Raw genomic sequence first — 14,949 nt, 5'->3', positions numbered from 1 at the left:
CCCATGGATTCTGCCCTCTTCTAGGGAACCGCAGCGCTATCAACCGACATGCTTGATTTACAGATTAGTCCACGAGGTTTGCCCTTGAAAAGTCACATACGAGCTCTCTCCCTAAAACCATGGGAGGAATGTCACTCGGATTCTCACGCCGCGGGTCTCTTGAACCTGATCTGGGGCCCAGGGCTGCATCCAGAGCGATCCCCTCAGATCCCTCCCAGCCTGCTCCCCTGCCCCCCCCCCTGGCTCTGGCCTCCTTACCCTCCCAATTCTCATCTGCTTCTGGGCAGCCTTTGGGGAACTACGGGCCTCGGGCTTCTCACTCCATTCCTGTATGGGATAAAGAGTCCCACTCGGGGCCTACGTCCCCACGGCAGCGGGTCAGGGTTCTCCAATCTCGACTGCTGGCCCGCATGCGTCCGATATCAGCACATACCACCCCACGTCACTGTTTGCCAAGTTCTTCCATGACCGGTGTATGTGTGTGTGTGTGTGTGTGTGTAAGGCGGTGGGGCTCGGGGGAAGCTGTTTGGCTGAGAAAGTGTGAGTTGCCTCCCTTTGGGGTAAGGCCGTCCTTTAAGAAGTGGGGGTAAGGGTAGGAAAGGAGCTAATTGGTGGGGGGGTGGGGGGGTGGGGGTGGGGGTTGTCCAGGACAGCTGCCACTCCCTGAGGGCAACATCCAACCAGGCCCCTCCCGCCCCAGCCCCTCCTTGACTCCCACTCTCCCCAGGGCTGAGTATCTTCAAGGGAAACATGGGGTGGACGTGGAAGTCCAGGGGCCCCATGAAACCCAGGACGGGCAGCTCCTGATCCGCCTGGATTTGAACCGCATGGAGATGCTGACCCTGAGGCTTCAGAATGGAGGAACCCAGCCCGTCACCCTGACCCACGTCTTTCCACTCTCCCGGACCCCCCAGTTTAAATTCTACAAAGGGGACCAAAAGCTGCCCTGTTCACTGGGCCCCGGTGAGTGGGTTTCCAAAGGAATGAGCCTCGGGTGGGCAGGGGCTGGCCCGAGGGAGGGCTGGTGCTTGGGAACCACGCCGGTGCTGTCCTGTGGCTCCTGCCTGGGCATGGGGCCCTGTGGGGGAGTTTCCAGGGCCCGGGTGCTGGTGGGGGACCCCTCTCCCACCACCCTCCCGCTCACTCAGCCCGCTCCCCCAGGTGAGTGCTATGAGCTCCTCGTCCACTGTCAGACCAGCTTCGTGGGCTACTTCCCGGCCACGGTGATCTGGGAGCTGCTGGGCCCCGAGGAGCCGGGCTCGGAAGGAGCTGGCACTTTCTACATTGCCCGCTTCCTGGCCGCCGTCGCCCACAGTCCCCTGGCCGCACAGCTGAAGCCCACGGCGCCCTTCAAGCGGGCCCGGATCACTGGAAACCCTCTCGTGACCGCCCGGGTTGAGGAAGGACAGAGACCTGACCGGTAACTTCTCCCTCCAACCCAGTCCAGGCGGGGGGTGCCCCGATGCGACAGTGTGGGCCCCCTTTCCTCACTGTGAGTTCTGAACTCCTCCAGGGAGAAAGTTTGCCGATATGCGGACAGTGTGAAAAAACGTTAAGGCTTTTCCAGTCCGTGGCGGTTATTAGGCAGCCCCCATGCAGACATCTCCCTCCTTTTTTAACAGCTTTATTGAGGCAATTCATATGCCATTCAGTTCGCCCGTTTAAAATGTACGAGTCAGTGGTTCTTCGAATATTCACACACATGTGCAGCCATCACCACAATGTTTTAAATATATTTTATTGCTTTTTTTACAGAGAGGAAGGGAGAGGGATAAAGAGTTAGAAACATCGATGAGAGAGAAACATCGATCAGCTGCCTCCTGCACACCCCCCACTGGGGATGTGCCCACAACCAAGGTACATGCCCTTGACCGGAATCGAACCTGGGAGCCTTCAGTCCGCAGGCCGACGCTCTATCCACTGAGCCAAACCGGTTAGGGCACCACAATCTATTTTAGAACGTTTCCTTTTCCCCAAAAGGAACCTGTCCTCTTCGGCTCTCACCCCGCTTCTCCCCGTTCCCTCCCGGTCCTGAGGATCCTCTCATCTGCTTCCCGTCTCTATAAATTTCCCTTTTCTCAACATTTACGGTGAATGGGATAATAGAATCGGACGTGGCTGGATGTTCACACAATACTGTTCACCAAAAAAGCAAACTATGGACCATTGTGCTCTTTTTGTTAAAAAAATATATGTGTATTATGCAAATTAACAAAGAGAGAAGTGTGGACAGCATACCAAAAAGTTAACATTGCTTATGCCTGGATGGTGAGAATGCTGTTTACTTATTTTTTTAGTACCTATTTTCTGATGAATGTGTATTGTTATGTACATATATATGTATTACGTATATATATTTTAATTTTTTTAAATATGTTTTTATTGATTTCAGAGAGGAAGGGAGAGGGAGAGAAAGAATCATCGATTGGCTGCCTCTTACACGCCCTCTACTGGGGATCAAGCCTGCAACCCAGGCATGTGCCCTGACCAGTAAATGAACTGTGGTGACCTCCTGGTTCATGGGTTGACCCTCAACCACTGAGCCACACCGGCCGAGCTTACATGCTTACATGTGTATATATCTGTGTATATATATATATTTTTAAATATATTTTATTGATTTTTTACAGAGAGGAAGGGAGAGGGATAGAGAGTTAGAAACATTGATGAGAGAGAAACATCGATCAGCTGCCTCCTGCACACCCCCTTCTGGGGATGTGCCGGAAACCAAGGTACATGCCCTTGACCGGAATCGAACCTGGGACCCTTCAGTCTGCAGGCCGACGCTCTATCCACTGAGCCAAACCGGTCAGGGGTACATGTATATTTTTAAGTTTTCAAGTATCATGCACTTTCAAGAACTGAGAATGAATGGTCCAGCCTTGGGGTGAGCAGCCTCGTGACCTAGTGAGGTACGCTTCCTTGGGCAAAGGCTGCTGACCCCTTTCAGCTGTGGTACTGTGTAGGGCTCCTGCATCCCCAGGGAGGGGTGCTCTCGCCTCTCTGAAGTGAGGGGCCTGTGTTTGCGACAGCTTCTCTTCCCCCATTCCTCCAGTGCGAAGGGCTATGACCTGGAGCAAAGTTTGGTGCTGGGGACATACCACCCGCCCTCCCGCCTCCGGCATCTGCTCCCCACCCTTCTTCAGGGAAGAAGTATCTTCACTGCCCCAAAGGAGATTGCTGAGATCAAGTAAGCACCAGTCCTCTGCACCCTCACGCTTTCTGAGTCTGTTCCCCCCGGGCTTCTTCCCACCCACGCGCCGCAGCCACCCACACCCTGCAGCCTCCCCTGCTCCGTTCATGCCTCACCTTACTCAGCCGCACTGCGCATGCGCAGGGCACTGTTCCGGGTGAATCGGTCACATGCGGGCCTTGCCTATATGAGTCGGGGGAGAAATGAGCATTGATTTTAAAATGTCTTCAAAAGACCGTTTATCTTAGAACTTCATGGAGTGATGAATGCTGTGAGGAACTAACGGAAACCTGAGCCAGAGCTCGAGCAGGGCAAGGGAGGGGATGGGTTGTGCCCCTTTGCAGAGGGCGGTCAGTCCCTGCCTTTCGGAGAGGGTGACACTGGAGCAGGGAGTGACACGTGAATGAGGTGAGGGTGGAGGTCATAAGAGGAGTATGTTCCAGGCCCAGGGCTCCAGTGCCCACTCAAGGCGGGGCGGGGGGGCGGGGGTGGCAGGGAATAAGAGCCAGGGTTCCCTTCTTCAAGGTCCTTCTATTTCTCGGATTCCTGATGCTTTCATAGTCCCAGAGCTGCAGATGGGAGCGGGTGGATGCTCCTGGGCATGGGGGTTACCTGACCCATCCTCCTCCTGCCCCCCCAACCCCCCACACCGTCACTGCTAGGGCCCAGCTAGAGACATCCCTGAAGTGCAGAAACTACGAGAAGAAATTCCAGCTACTGCTGCACCTGGAAGAGCTGCAGATGGAGCATGACATCCGGCACTATGACCTGGAGTCGGTGCCCATGAACTTGGACTCCAGCTCCCAGAACCCCAAGCTGCTCATGTTGGAGGTTGGGGCTTGGATCGAGGGTGGGGATGGGGGCTCAGCCCACTGGCTGTGGGCAGAATACTGCTCCTGCCGGCTGGGCAAGACAAGAGGAAGGATGAAGATGTTTCTGCCTACCTCCCCCCCCCCCAGAGGGCTCAGCAGGGGTCAGCGTGGGCATCCTGTGCCCAGAAAGAGGGTCAGAGCAGGGCAGTGGGGAGCTATGATATAGCTGCCATCAGCTATGTGGCCTTCACTCTCTAGGCCTGCATTCCCTTATTTGAAAAACACAGAGCTGGACCAGGTAATTCTTGGCGCTCTTTCCAGCTCTCAGATGTTGAATGTGCCCACAGAAGCCCAGAGTTCTGTGAGAACAGGTTCTTCACACACGTGCTGAGGAAGGGCCCTGGTGAGAAGCGGGGGTTAAGGGTGATCAGCGAGATTCCTGCAGGAACTGAGTTGTAAATGAGATTTTAGAGGCAGAGTAGGAACTGAGCCAGTAAGGGGGCAACTGGACAGGCTGGGGATCTGGCCCCCAAGTCCTGAGACCTGCATGGGAGGCTGTCCAGCATCCCGGTGCTTAGCATCTCTGAGCAGCTTGGACAGACTTGGCTCTTCCCTGGTCCCCTGACTCTGCGCTTGTTGGTTGGAGGGGAAAGAGGCAAAGTTCCCAGAATCCTAGGGTGGAGGGGGGCTCTCCGGTGAGCCTCCCTGAGATAGAATCTTACTTGTTTTCACACCCCATAGGTTCCTGGGGTGGCCGAGAGCCGCCCCTCAGTGCTCCGGGGAGACCACCTGTTTGCCGTTTTGTGCTCCGAGGCTCAGCAGAAGGACCCCATCACCTACAAGGGCTTTGTGCACAGGGTGGAGTTGGACTGTGTCAAGCTGAGCTTTTCCCCGAGGTGGGTGTTGGGGGAACCCTGAGCTGCCTGAAGGGTCTACAGACATCTCTCAGGCCAGCTTCTCCCTGAGATGAGTGGGATCCCAGGGATCAGACAGGAGGAATTTTCTTCAGGGGGACCCAGAAGTGCCTCAGCAAACTCCCTCCCCTGCAGGGATTGCATAGAGGTCTTAGGAAGCGGGGGTGGAGTCGGGGTAGAGGGGGAGTCTGGCCTTGAATTGCCCACCCTCCTAACTGGCAGTCTTCCCCGCCTCTCTGCCTTCCCAAAGCCTCCTGGACCGCTTTGTGAACGGGCTGTCCTTCAAGGTGAGCTTCACCTTCAACCGCCAGCCCCTGCGGGTACAGCATCGTGCCTTGGAGCTGACGGGGCGCCACCTGCTGTGGCCCACACTCTTTCCTGAGGCCTCCCGTGGGGTCCCACGGCTGCTCTCAGATGTGACGTTCAAGTGAGACTGTGGGCTGGGTCTCTGGGCCTGGAGGATGGAGTCCAGGGTGCCTCTAGGACACTGGGTAACTTCATGTTCCTGACCCTCTGCCAGGCTGTACGACCGGAGTCTGGAGTCAAACCCAGAGCAGTTCCAGGCCATGAAGCATATTGTTATGGGCACCACCCGTCCAGCCCCCTACATCATCTTTGGGCCTCCAGGCACTGGCAAGACTGTCACCTTGGTGGAAGCCATCAAGCAGGTGGGGCCTGAGCAAAGACCTGGGGCCTACACCTGGACTCCCCCAGGCCCAAGCAGTTGCCCCCGGATTCTGGTTCCTTCCAGCTTCCTGAACGCCCCTAAGCGGGCGGGCATCACGGGTCAGTGTGGCTGTTGAGATGGGGGTGTAGGTTGTGCACTGCACGACTCTCAGAGTCACCGTTCCCATGTCCGTCATCACACACTTGTCTAGTTACTGCACGTTTTCCAGCATTTGACGTGCTGTTTGGACTAGCAAGGAGGCTGGGGGTCAGAGCTTGCCTTTTGTGTCACTACCTCCCTCAGCTTTGGAAGGCAAATGTCACAGTGCGCCGCCTGCATCACTGTCAGGACTGAGTCTTACGCCTACTCCCCCCGCCCCCACCTACACACACAAACCCCCCAGACCTGGCAGCTACTTCCCACACTGCGTATCCCCTTCCCCCCAGGTGGTGAAGCACTTGCCCGACGCCCACGTCCTGGCCTGCGCTCCGTCCAACTCAGGGGCTGACCTCCTCTGTCAGCGGCTCCTCACCCACCTGCCCAGCTCCATCTACCGGCTCCTGGCCCCCAGCAGGGACATCCGCATGGTGCCCGAGGACATCAAGGTACCTGGGGAAGTGCAGGAAGCCACAGGATGAAGCGTGCAGGGAGCCTCTCGGGTTAGACACTGAGGCCAGGAAACTAGGTGACCTGGATTCCCACCCTCGCTGTGGGGCCTCGCCTGGGCCAGGACCCCGAGCTGGCCTTCCGTTTCCCTGTGTGTGAAATGAGAGGTGAATAAGATTGAGGGTGAGAGCGGGGAGCGCCATGCTGATGCCCTCTCCCTTCACACCCACAGCCCTGCTGCAACTGGGACGCAACTAAGGGGGAGTTTGTGTTTCCTGCTAAGAAGAAGCTGCAGGAATATCGAGTCTTAATCACCACCCTCATCACTGCCAGCAGGTGGGAAGTGTGTATGTGTATCTCTTTTAAAAAAAATGTTTTTATTGAGGAAGGGAGAGGGAGAGAAAGATAGAAATATCAATGACGAGAGAGAATCATAGATCGGTTGGCTCCTGCACGCCCCCAACTGGGGATCGAGCCCGCAACCCAGGCATGTGCCCTGACCGGGAATCAACCGTGACCTCCTGGTTCATGAGTCAACGCTCAGTCACTGAGCCACACCAGCCGGGCATATGTGTGTCTCCTAATAGTGTATCTGAGTAAAGAGGTCGCAGGCTAGGGAGTGGAGGGAGGGGCCAGCTTGGTGAGGTTTGGCGGTCGGGTCCCTGGGTCTGACCTCGGCTTGGCCTGACACCTTCCAGATTGGTTTCGGCCCAGTTTCCCATCGATCATTTCACACACATCTTCATCGATGAGGCTGGCCACTGCATGGAGCCTGAGAGTCTGGTGGCCATAGCAGGTAAGGGGCTCAGGGTGGGCTGCGGCTGCGCCACCCTCCGTGGGGCCCGGGAGGTCCCACCACTTACCTTTCTCCCTGCGCTACCTTGCCTCCCAGGGCTGATGGAAGTCAAGGAATCGGGTGATCCAGGAGCACAGCTGGTGCTGGCTGGAGACCCTCGGCAGCTGGGGCCTGTGCTGCGCTCCCCGCTGGCCCAGAAGCATGGGCTGGGGTACTCCCTGCTGGAGCGGCTGCTTACCTACAACGCCTTGTACAAGAAGGGCCCTGATGGCTATAACCCCCAGTTCATCACCAAGCTGCTGCGCAATTACAGGTACCCCGCACCCCTCCCTTCTCCCGAGATCCCACGCCTCCACGCCCTCTGCAGCCCCCGCTGGAGGCTCCGTCTGCAGGCCTGTTGCTCAGAGGCTGTGTGGCAGAGAGGCTGTAAGCCAGGTCGCAGTCTCTCTGGGCCCAGCAGTGCTAGTCCGTGGCTGTGTAGCCACACAAGCAGCTTTGCTCTAGAACAGTCTGCTTAGCTGCACATTAAGGGATCGTCAGTGGTTCCCAGACACTCGGATGTATCTGGTGCGGGTCCCAGATGAAGTTTCCAGGCAATCCGAGGAGAAATTAGAAAAATAGGGACCATGTAGTTTTTTATTAACCTCCTTGGTATTCAGATTAAAGAGCCACCCTTCCTTTCACCAAAAAGTTCATACATTTGAAATGCTCAGAGGAGCTCCCAAGTCCTTAGTGCCTTAGAGGAACCCACTAAGAATTAAACGTTAGCTATTGTATATTTCTTATGTTTGGGGATTTAACACATTATCTCATCAGATACCGGTGATAGTAGATGATACTTGTGTGTGTGTTGTCCTTCCTCCTCAAAATTGAAACCTGAGAATGGGTTTCTGGTGTCTTGTTTTCTTCTTTTAAATTTGGCTGGTCTCTGAAACCCCTGGACCGGATCCTCTCCGGAACCACATGTGGTTCTATTTTCTGTGGTTGACGGGCCTAGCAGCAGACGTTTTAGGTGAAGGAGCCTGTTATCCAGTGGACAGAAGGCAGGAGGATAATGTGTGTGAGCCCAGAGCAGGTAGAGCGGGCAAGGCGGAAGTAATCCGTTCCCGGTCTTGCTCTCCCTCCCGCCTCCGGCCTTCCAGGTCTCACCCCACCATCCTGGACATTCCTAACCAGCTCTATTATGAGCGGGAGCTCCAGCCGTGTGCCAACCTTGTGGACCGGGAACGCTTCTGCCAGTGGGAGGGCCTGCCTCGCAAGGTGAGGGGCTCCCGCCCCGTTACCTCCCGTTAAAGGTGCAGGGGAGGAAGTGGCTCTGAGTGGAAGCCACGGGTCTGTCCCTTCGTCCCCTCGGCCTGGGGGCCTGGGAGCCCACAGTGCCTGGAAGGGTTTGGGGTGAGAGGGAAGGGAAGGGGGGCAGGGAGGCCCGGCTAAGGGTTTCCCCTGACTGTGTCCAGGGCTTTCCCATCATCTTTCACGGTGTGATGGGCAAGGATGAGCGTGAGGGCAACAGCCCCTCCTTCTTCAACCCCGAAGAGGCTGCCACGGTGACTTCATACCTGAAGCAGCTGCTGATCTCCTCCTCCAAGAAGGGCAAAGGCCGCCTGAGCCCCCGAAATGTGGGCGTCATCTCTCCATACCGGAAGCAGGTTAGGCCCTCAATTCCCATTGAGGGTGACACACCCACACACCATGGTACCTCATTCCCAGGCAGACCACTAGGTGGAGGTTCCGGAGCTCAGGCCTCTGCTCGCCCCATATCTGGGAAGCTCAGAGGTCGGCGGCCCCTCCCAGTGTGCCTTCCAGCTGCCCCTCCCTGTGTGCCTCCCAGCTCCCTGGCCTCCTGCCTGACTCCCTCTTGCACTGGGGTGATGGGGTGAGAGAAAGGCCCTTGTCCCCATCTTCCAGGTGGAAAAAATCCGTAATTGCATCACCAGGCTGGACAAGCAGCTCCGGGGACTGGATGACATCAAGGACTTGAAGGTGACACTGACCACTGTTCCACATTTGCTCTCTGTCTGCCTTCTGTGCCCCTCTCCTCCCCACTCCCAGAGAGCCTCGGGCTCCTGCCCTGCCGCTCCAGGCTGCCCCTGCCCGTCCCACCCTGACTAGGATTCTCCCCAAGCGCTCACTTCTGAATATCCGGACCTGCGGTTCCGTTCGGGGTGCGACCAGGATGCCTGCACGTTTCGTTTCGCAAACAGCCCACACCATTTTTATGATTAGGCTGGTTGGAGGCCTCTGCTCGAAGAATAAAGTCCAGATTCCCCGGCCTGCCTGACCCGTCATGTGATAGTGTCGCGCTGCCCTCTCCTCCCTCTGGGACAGTAGCTTCACCCTCTCTCAGGCCACGTTTCTCAACACTGGCTGCAGATAAGAATCACCTGGAGAGCTTTGGCACTGCCGGTGCCAGGGCCCCACCCAGCCAATTAGCACAGCGATCTGGGGGCAGAGCCAGGGCATCGGGATGGTTTCCAGCTCCTCAGGTGATCTCGTATGCAGCCAGGGTTGGAACCAGCGCTTTAAGATTTGGAGTCCTTGCCCTGGCCAGTGTGGCTCGGTTGGTTGGGCATCATCCCAGGAGGTCATCAGTTCCATTCTTGGTCAGGGCACAAGCCTGGGTTGCTGGCTCTATCCCCAGTAGGAAGTATGCAGGAGGCAGCCCATCCATGTTTCTATCTTCTCTCCCTCTTCCTTCTTCTCTCCCTCAAATCAATAAAAAACATATTTTAAAAAGTATTTAGAGGCCTCTCTCTTAGAACTTCTGATTCAGGAGGTCTGGGTTGTATTTTTTAAAATATATTTTATTGATTTTTTACAGTGAGGAAGAGAGAGGGATAGAGAGTTAGAAACATCGATGAGAGAGAAACATCGATCAGCTGCCTCCTGCACACCCCCCCTGGGGATATGCCCGCAACCAAGGTACATGACCTTGACTGGAATCGAACCCAGGACCCTTTGGTCCGCAGGCCGACGCTCTATCCACTGAGCCAAACCGGTCAGGGCATGGGTTGTATTTTTTTAACAAGTACTTAGTGATTATCTTCAGGAAAGTTTGAAAAACACTGCTGAGTTACCATGTTTTCTTTTTCTTTGTTTTAATCCTCATCCAAGGATCTTTTTTTCCATTGATTTTTAGAGAGAGTGGAAGGGGGCGGGGAGAGAAACATCGATGTGAGAGAGACACATCGATTGGTTGTCTCCCACATGCACCCCGAGTGGGGCCAGGGATCGAACCTGCAGTCCTCTGGTGTGAGGACCAACGCTCTAACCACTGAGCACACGGACCAGGGCCCACGTTTTCTGTACTTAGAACACTCTCCAGCCCCCATCCCTCTAACTGGAGCAGCTTCCAGGGCATCCTCCTGTCCTTCCTCCTGCCCGTTAGTACACTCGCTCTCTCCCCTGTGACAGCTGCCGCGTGACTTCTCCACGCCTGCCCTGGAGCTCCAGCTCCCTGAGGCAGGGCTGGGCCCTCGGTGGCCCTGGTCTCAGGCCGCCCTTCCCTCTAGGTGGGCTCCGTGGAGGAGTTCCAAGGCCAAGAGCGCAGCGTCATCATCATCTCCACCGTGCGGAGCAGCCAGAGCTTCGTGCAGCTGGATCTGGACTTCAACCTGGGTTTCCTCAAGAACCCCAAGGTCTGCGGGCCGGCGGGGGGGCCGGAATTCGTCCTTCTTCAGGGCCCTTCCCTCCGGTGACGCCAACACTTCTTCCTTCCAGAGGTTCAACGTGGCTGTGACCCGGGCCAAGGCTCTGCTCATCGTGGTGGGCAACCCGCTGCTCCTGGGCCATGACTCCGACTGGAAGGCGTGAGCATCCCCAAGCCCCCCCACCCCGTAGGGCAGCTGTCTCTTTAAAACTACCTCCTTGTGGCTCAGTTCATCGCAGACCTGTCCACCTCGCAGCACCCCCATTTCAGTTACCTGCCACTCGGAGGTTAAGCATCTTGTACAAAGGCCCCGGCTGGTGCCCCGCAGCCAGGCACGCTTGTGTGAGTGTCCCTGTCCCCCCCAGATTCCTGGACTTCTGTAGAGACCATGGGGGCTACACCGGGTGCCCCTTCCCTGACAAAGTGGACCCGCAGCACGAACAGGACTTACTCAAAGGTCTGAGCAAGCTCAGCATCTCTACCTCAGGTATGGCTGGGCCGGGGCGGGCCGGGTCCAGGCTAGTGCTGGTTGGGGCGGAGGTAAGGAAGACAGCTCGCCTCCTTTCTCTCCAGGGCCCGACCTCTCCCAGGATCTGGAGGGTGAAGCCGACCTGCCCCTGCAAGTGGAGCCCGAGTGGAGAAATGAGCACTGAAGAGATGCAGTGGCCTTCGGCCTTTGCATACCAACCAGGCCTTAACCGCCCCTCACCCTGCCCCTCACCCAAACCCAGCCGAACTGCCCCTCTAAGGGACAGGAAGGCTGGGGGAGGGAGTTTACAACCCAAGCCCTTCCCCCGCTCCCCGGCAGGGAAGAATGATACAAGCTGCTAACAATGCGGGGTAAGGGGGGGAAGAAAAACTGAAAATAAAATTTTGTTCTATGCAAACGCGTCCATGTCTTCTTGGCCTGGTCCCTGCTTCCAAGAGCCCCAAGCTGACCCCACAGAAGAGGGGACACTACCCAAGGCCATAGCACCTCTCCCTAGAGACCAACCCAGCCCCCACGACCAGGGGAGGAAACCCAGTGGGAGGTGGCAGGGAAGCCACCCACAGGCTTCTAAGTTTAGCCTCTGCTCCAGACCACTCCCCTCACCCGCCCCCAAGGCCCAGAGCCAGGCATGACCTCATCCTTTGCTCCTAGACTCCACCCTGCCTGCCAGAGTCCTGCCTTTGCAAACAGGGGCCGGCCTGGTTAGCAACTAGAAAAAGAGGAGGAGAGACGGGATACAGGCTCAAGGCCAACACAGAGACCAGAAGAGAAAGACAGGAAGCTGCTCATACACATGTTGAAGCCTGTGGCCCTTTAATTCATGCCCCCCAGCAGGTATGGCCAGAAAAGGGCCCCTGCCCAAAGCAGGAATACCAGGGCCCAGGACTCTGGGTTACATCCTCCAGATCCCCTTCCCCAGACATGTGAGCCAGGAGTGTATAAAGTGCTGGTGTGATGATCCTCCGGGGAAGGCCAAAGGGACCCAGAGCCCCACCCTAGACCCGGGCAGCAGCAGAACTCTGCTCCAGGAGGGCGGGGCACAGCCCTAGGCTCCCAGAGTGCCTGGAGGGAGGGAGGGCCACCACCGCCACTGCCACCACCACTGGGGCTGGGGCCTTGGGAGACCCGATGCAGTCCTGGGCTGGAGGGAACTGGAAAAGGGAGCCTTCAGCACGGAGCCCTAAGAGGATGGGGCTTGGGGGTGTTCCTGCGCCCCTGTGAAGGGACTCGAGGTGGGGATGGAGGAGAGGCCTGTGTGTGTGTGGGGGCGGGTCTCAGAGAATGGGGCAGCCCCTCCGGCGCTTATTCTTGCGGACCTGGAGGCCAGCCCGAGTGGCCATCTCGAACACCTCCCGCACCCCCTCCTTGGTCTTGGCTGAGCACTCGAGGTAGCCAAAGGCACTGATCCTGTTCGCCATGTCCCGGCCTTCCTCAGATCGCACAGGCTCCTGGAGGGTGGAAGGTGAGAAGTCAAGGGGAGCTGGTGGCCAGGTGCATCTCACTGCCACACCCTTAAGTGCAGTAACTAGAAGAAACATCTCCAGCCCTAACCCGCAAACACCTAAGCCCCGGCACCCTGCCGCGGCAGGACCAGCGACCCAAGACTCACGTTTATGTTAAAATTCTCTCCATCGCCCTAGACCCAGGCTACATCCTTCTGTTCCTGAACAGGCATCCAGCCCCTCCGAACGGACCCCCCTGCCTCCATGCTCGCTTTCTTACAACCTTCGCCGTGTGGCTGCCAGAGTAACGTTCTGACACAGACCTGACCACACCTGTCCCGTTTGAACCTCAGGGTAGTCCAGCGTTCTCAACCTGTGGGTCGCGACCCCTTTGGGGTCGAACGACCCTTTCACAGGGGTCGCCTAAGACCATCGGAAAACACATATATAATTACATATTGTTTGTGTGATTAATCACTATGCTTTAATTACGTTCAATTTGTAACAATGAAATTGGGGGTCACCACAACATGAGGAACTATATTAAAGGGTCTTGGCATTAGGAAGGTTGAGAACCACTGGGGTAGTCCATGCTCCTTATTCTGGGGTAAATGAATCATTTTCTCTGATAAATGAATCCTGGCTAGAGATCCACTTACCAGGTCCCCTGATGAGCCAGCTCCCTCCCTCTGGGCCTTTCTTTCAGCCACTTATAATGGATTTTCTTATTCATCTTAATAGCCCCAACCACAGGCGAATAAACCAAAATGCCAAGTGACCTTGGACAAGTCACTTCATTCTCCGATGGCTACCCCTCTGGTTCTCCCTCACCAGGGTGGGAGGCGGGTGCCACCACCCCTCTCACAGGGCAGTCCCCTGGAAAGAAGGCTCCCTTCGGCCCCAGCCTGGCCGCCCACCCACCTGCTTCATCTTGGCCAGCTCCCTCCGGGTGTGCTCGTCTTGCCGCAGGTCCTTCTTGTTGCCCACGAGGATGATGGGCACGTTGGGGCAGAAATGCTTCACCTCCGGAGTCCACTTCTCAGGAATGTTTTCTGCACAGACAAGACCCAACAGGTGCTGGTGCCTCCACTTAGACTAGAAAGCCCCTCTCCCTGAAGCCCCCGGTCTCCCCACAGCAGAGTCTTAGAGGGTGTTCAGCATGACAGTCCCTTTTACAGCTCAAAACCTCTCCCCTGAGCCCTCCTAAGGGCCAGAGTTCCCACGGTGAAGGAAGCCAACAGCCCCCCGCACCCCTCCCTACAGCCTCCGCCGCCTAGGATGGCGGAAATCAGCCAAGGCAAGAGCGACCTCGGGTTGGTTGGTTCCAAAGGGTTCTGGTCCCCTCCCTCCAGGCCCTCACCCAGGCTGTCCGGGCTGTCGATGGAGAAGCACATGAGGATGACATCAGTGTCTGGGTAGGAAAGCGGCCGGAGGCGATCGTAGTCTTCCTGCCCAGCTGTGTCCCAGAGGGCCAGCTCCACCTGACACACAGGGCCGGTGAGAAGCCAGCCCGAGGGCCCTAGCCACACCCCCACCCTGCCACCGAGGGGTCCTCACGGAAGCCACTGGTCCTGGAGGCTCCATGAACATCCACCGAGCACCTGCTCCGTGCCAGGAACAGTGCCGATCCCTGTCACCCACCACCAATTAGGCGAGTTTTTAAAAAATCCTGAGGCATCAGCGCTTCATCTTTGTGCTGCTTATGAATCGCCACTGTGAGCGTCAGTTTTATTGAATCCTCACAACCACCCTTTGAAGGAGGCCTTATCATTCCCCCCATTTTGCAGTTGGGGGAGCGTGAAGCTCAGAGGCGAAGGGTCCCCGTGTAGAGAACTGAACCGGGAGGTGCGTCTAGATTTCCTGGCTGCACTTGCACTTCCTGACTGTCATTGGCGCCAGCAGGGAGAGTGCAGCGAGGCCCTGGTGGTGAAGAAGGACATGCTGGGTGCAGTGTTGGGCGGGGTCCCCGGTGCCCTGGGAAGGGGCTCTCCTTCACCTGCTTGCCGTCCACCTCGATGTCCGCGATGTAGTTCTCGAAGACGGTGGGGACGTAGACCTCTGGGAACTGGTCCTTGCTGAAGACGATGAGGAGGCAGGTCTTCCCACAGGCCCCGTCGCCCACAATCACCAGCTTCTTTCGGATCGCAGCCATGGCTGGGGCTGGCAGGGGAGAGAGAGGCAGTGGAGACTTGGGGAGAGGCCTCAAAGTCCAAAAGCATTTCTCTGGGCCCCCCAAGACCTCCCCGGAAGCCGAAGCATCCCGCAAAAGGAGAGCAAAGGGGCTCGCGCAGGCCTGTTCTTGCCAAGAAAAAAAATGCTCGGGCAACTGGGCTCGAAATTCCTTATCTCGGAGTCAGGGACAGGGTCTCCCCCCGATGGG

General features: G+C 57.0%; 2 protein-coding genes across 2 annotated transcripts in view; one reads left to right on the top strand and one right to left on the bottom strand.

Annotated features, from left to right (window-relative positions):
* Positions 1-11,524, top strand: part of MOV10 (Mov10 RISC complex RNA helicase) — a 23,271-nt gene extending 11,747 nt beyond the window's left edge. The window contains exons 2-19 of the mRNA XM_023757014.1: positions 701-963; positions 1,162-1,420; positions 3,056-3,190; positions 3,856-4,024; positions 4,747-4,901; positions 5,170-5,346; positions 5,440-5,587; positions 6,033-6,191; positions 6,425-6,528; positions 6,891-6,988; positions 7,085-7,301; positions 8,131-8,248; positions 8,446-8,637; positions 8,897-8,971; positions 10,501-10,626; positions 10,709-10,797; positions 11,003-11,124; positions 11,211-11,524. Coding sequence (XP_023612782.1) covers positions 701-963; positions 1,162-1,420; positions 3,056-3,190; positions 3,856-4,024; positions 4,747-4,901; positions 5,170-5,346; positions 5,440-5,587; positions 6,033-6,191; positions 6,425-6,528; positions 6,891-6,988; positions 7,085-7,301; positions 8,131-8,248; positions 8,446-8,637; positions 8,897-8,971; positions 10,501-10,626; positions 10,709-10,797; positions 11,003-11,124; positions 11,211-11,290 — 2,686 coding nt within the window. The 3' untranslated portion in view covers positions 11,291-11,524. The remainder of the gene's footprint in view (positions 1-700; positions 964-1,161; positions 1,421-3,055; positions 3,191-3,855; positions 4,025-4,746; positions 4,902-5,169; positions 5,347-5,439; positions 5,588-6,032; positions 6,192-6,424; positions 6,529-6,890; positions 6,989-7,084; positions 7,302-8,130; positions 8,249-8,445; positions 8,638-8,896; positions 8,972-10,500; positions 10,627-10,708; positions 10,798-11,002; positions 11,125-11,210) is intronic.
* Positions 11,525-11,915: 391 nt separating this feature from the next.
* On the bottom strand, positions 11,916-14,751 carry RHOC (ras homolog family member C). Its single transcript, XM_023757060.1, has 4 exons — positions 14,566-14,751; positions 13,930-14,050; positions 13,491-13,621; positions 11,916-12,575 (listed from the first exon to the last, which is right to left on the bottom strand). Exons 1-4 carry the CDS (start codon positions 14,719-14,721, stop codon positions 12,402-12,404), a joined length of 582 nt encoding a protein of 193 aa, XP_023612828.1. The 5' UTR covers positions 14,722-14,751; the 3' UTR covers positions 11,916-12,401.
* Between the last annotated feature and the right edge of the window lie 198 nt (positions 14,752-14,949).

The sequence above is a fragment of the Myotis lucifugus genome, unplaced genomic scaffold (genome assembly GCF_000147115.1).
Source record: "Myotis lucifugus unplaced genomic scaffold, Myoluc2.0 scaffold_101, whole genome shotgun sequence".
Taxonomy (NCBI): Eukaryota; Metazoa; Chordata; class Mammalia; order Chiroptera; family Vespertilionidae; genus Myotis; species Myotis lucifugus.
This window is presented reverse-complemented; position numbering and strand designations above follow the sequence as displayed.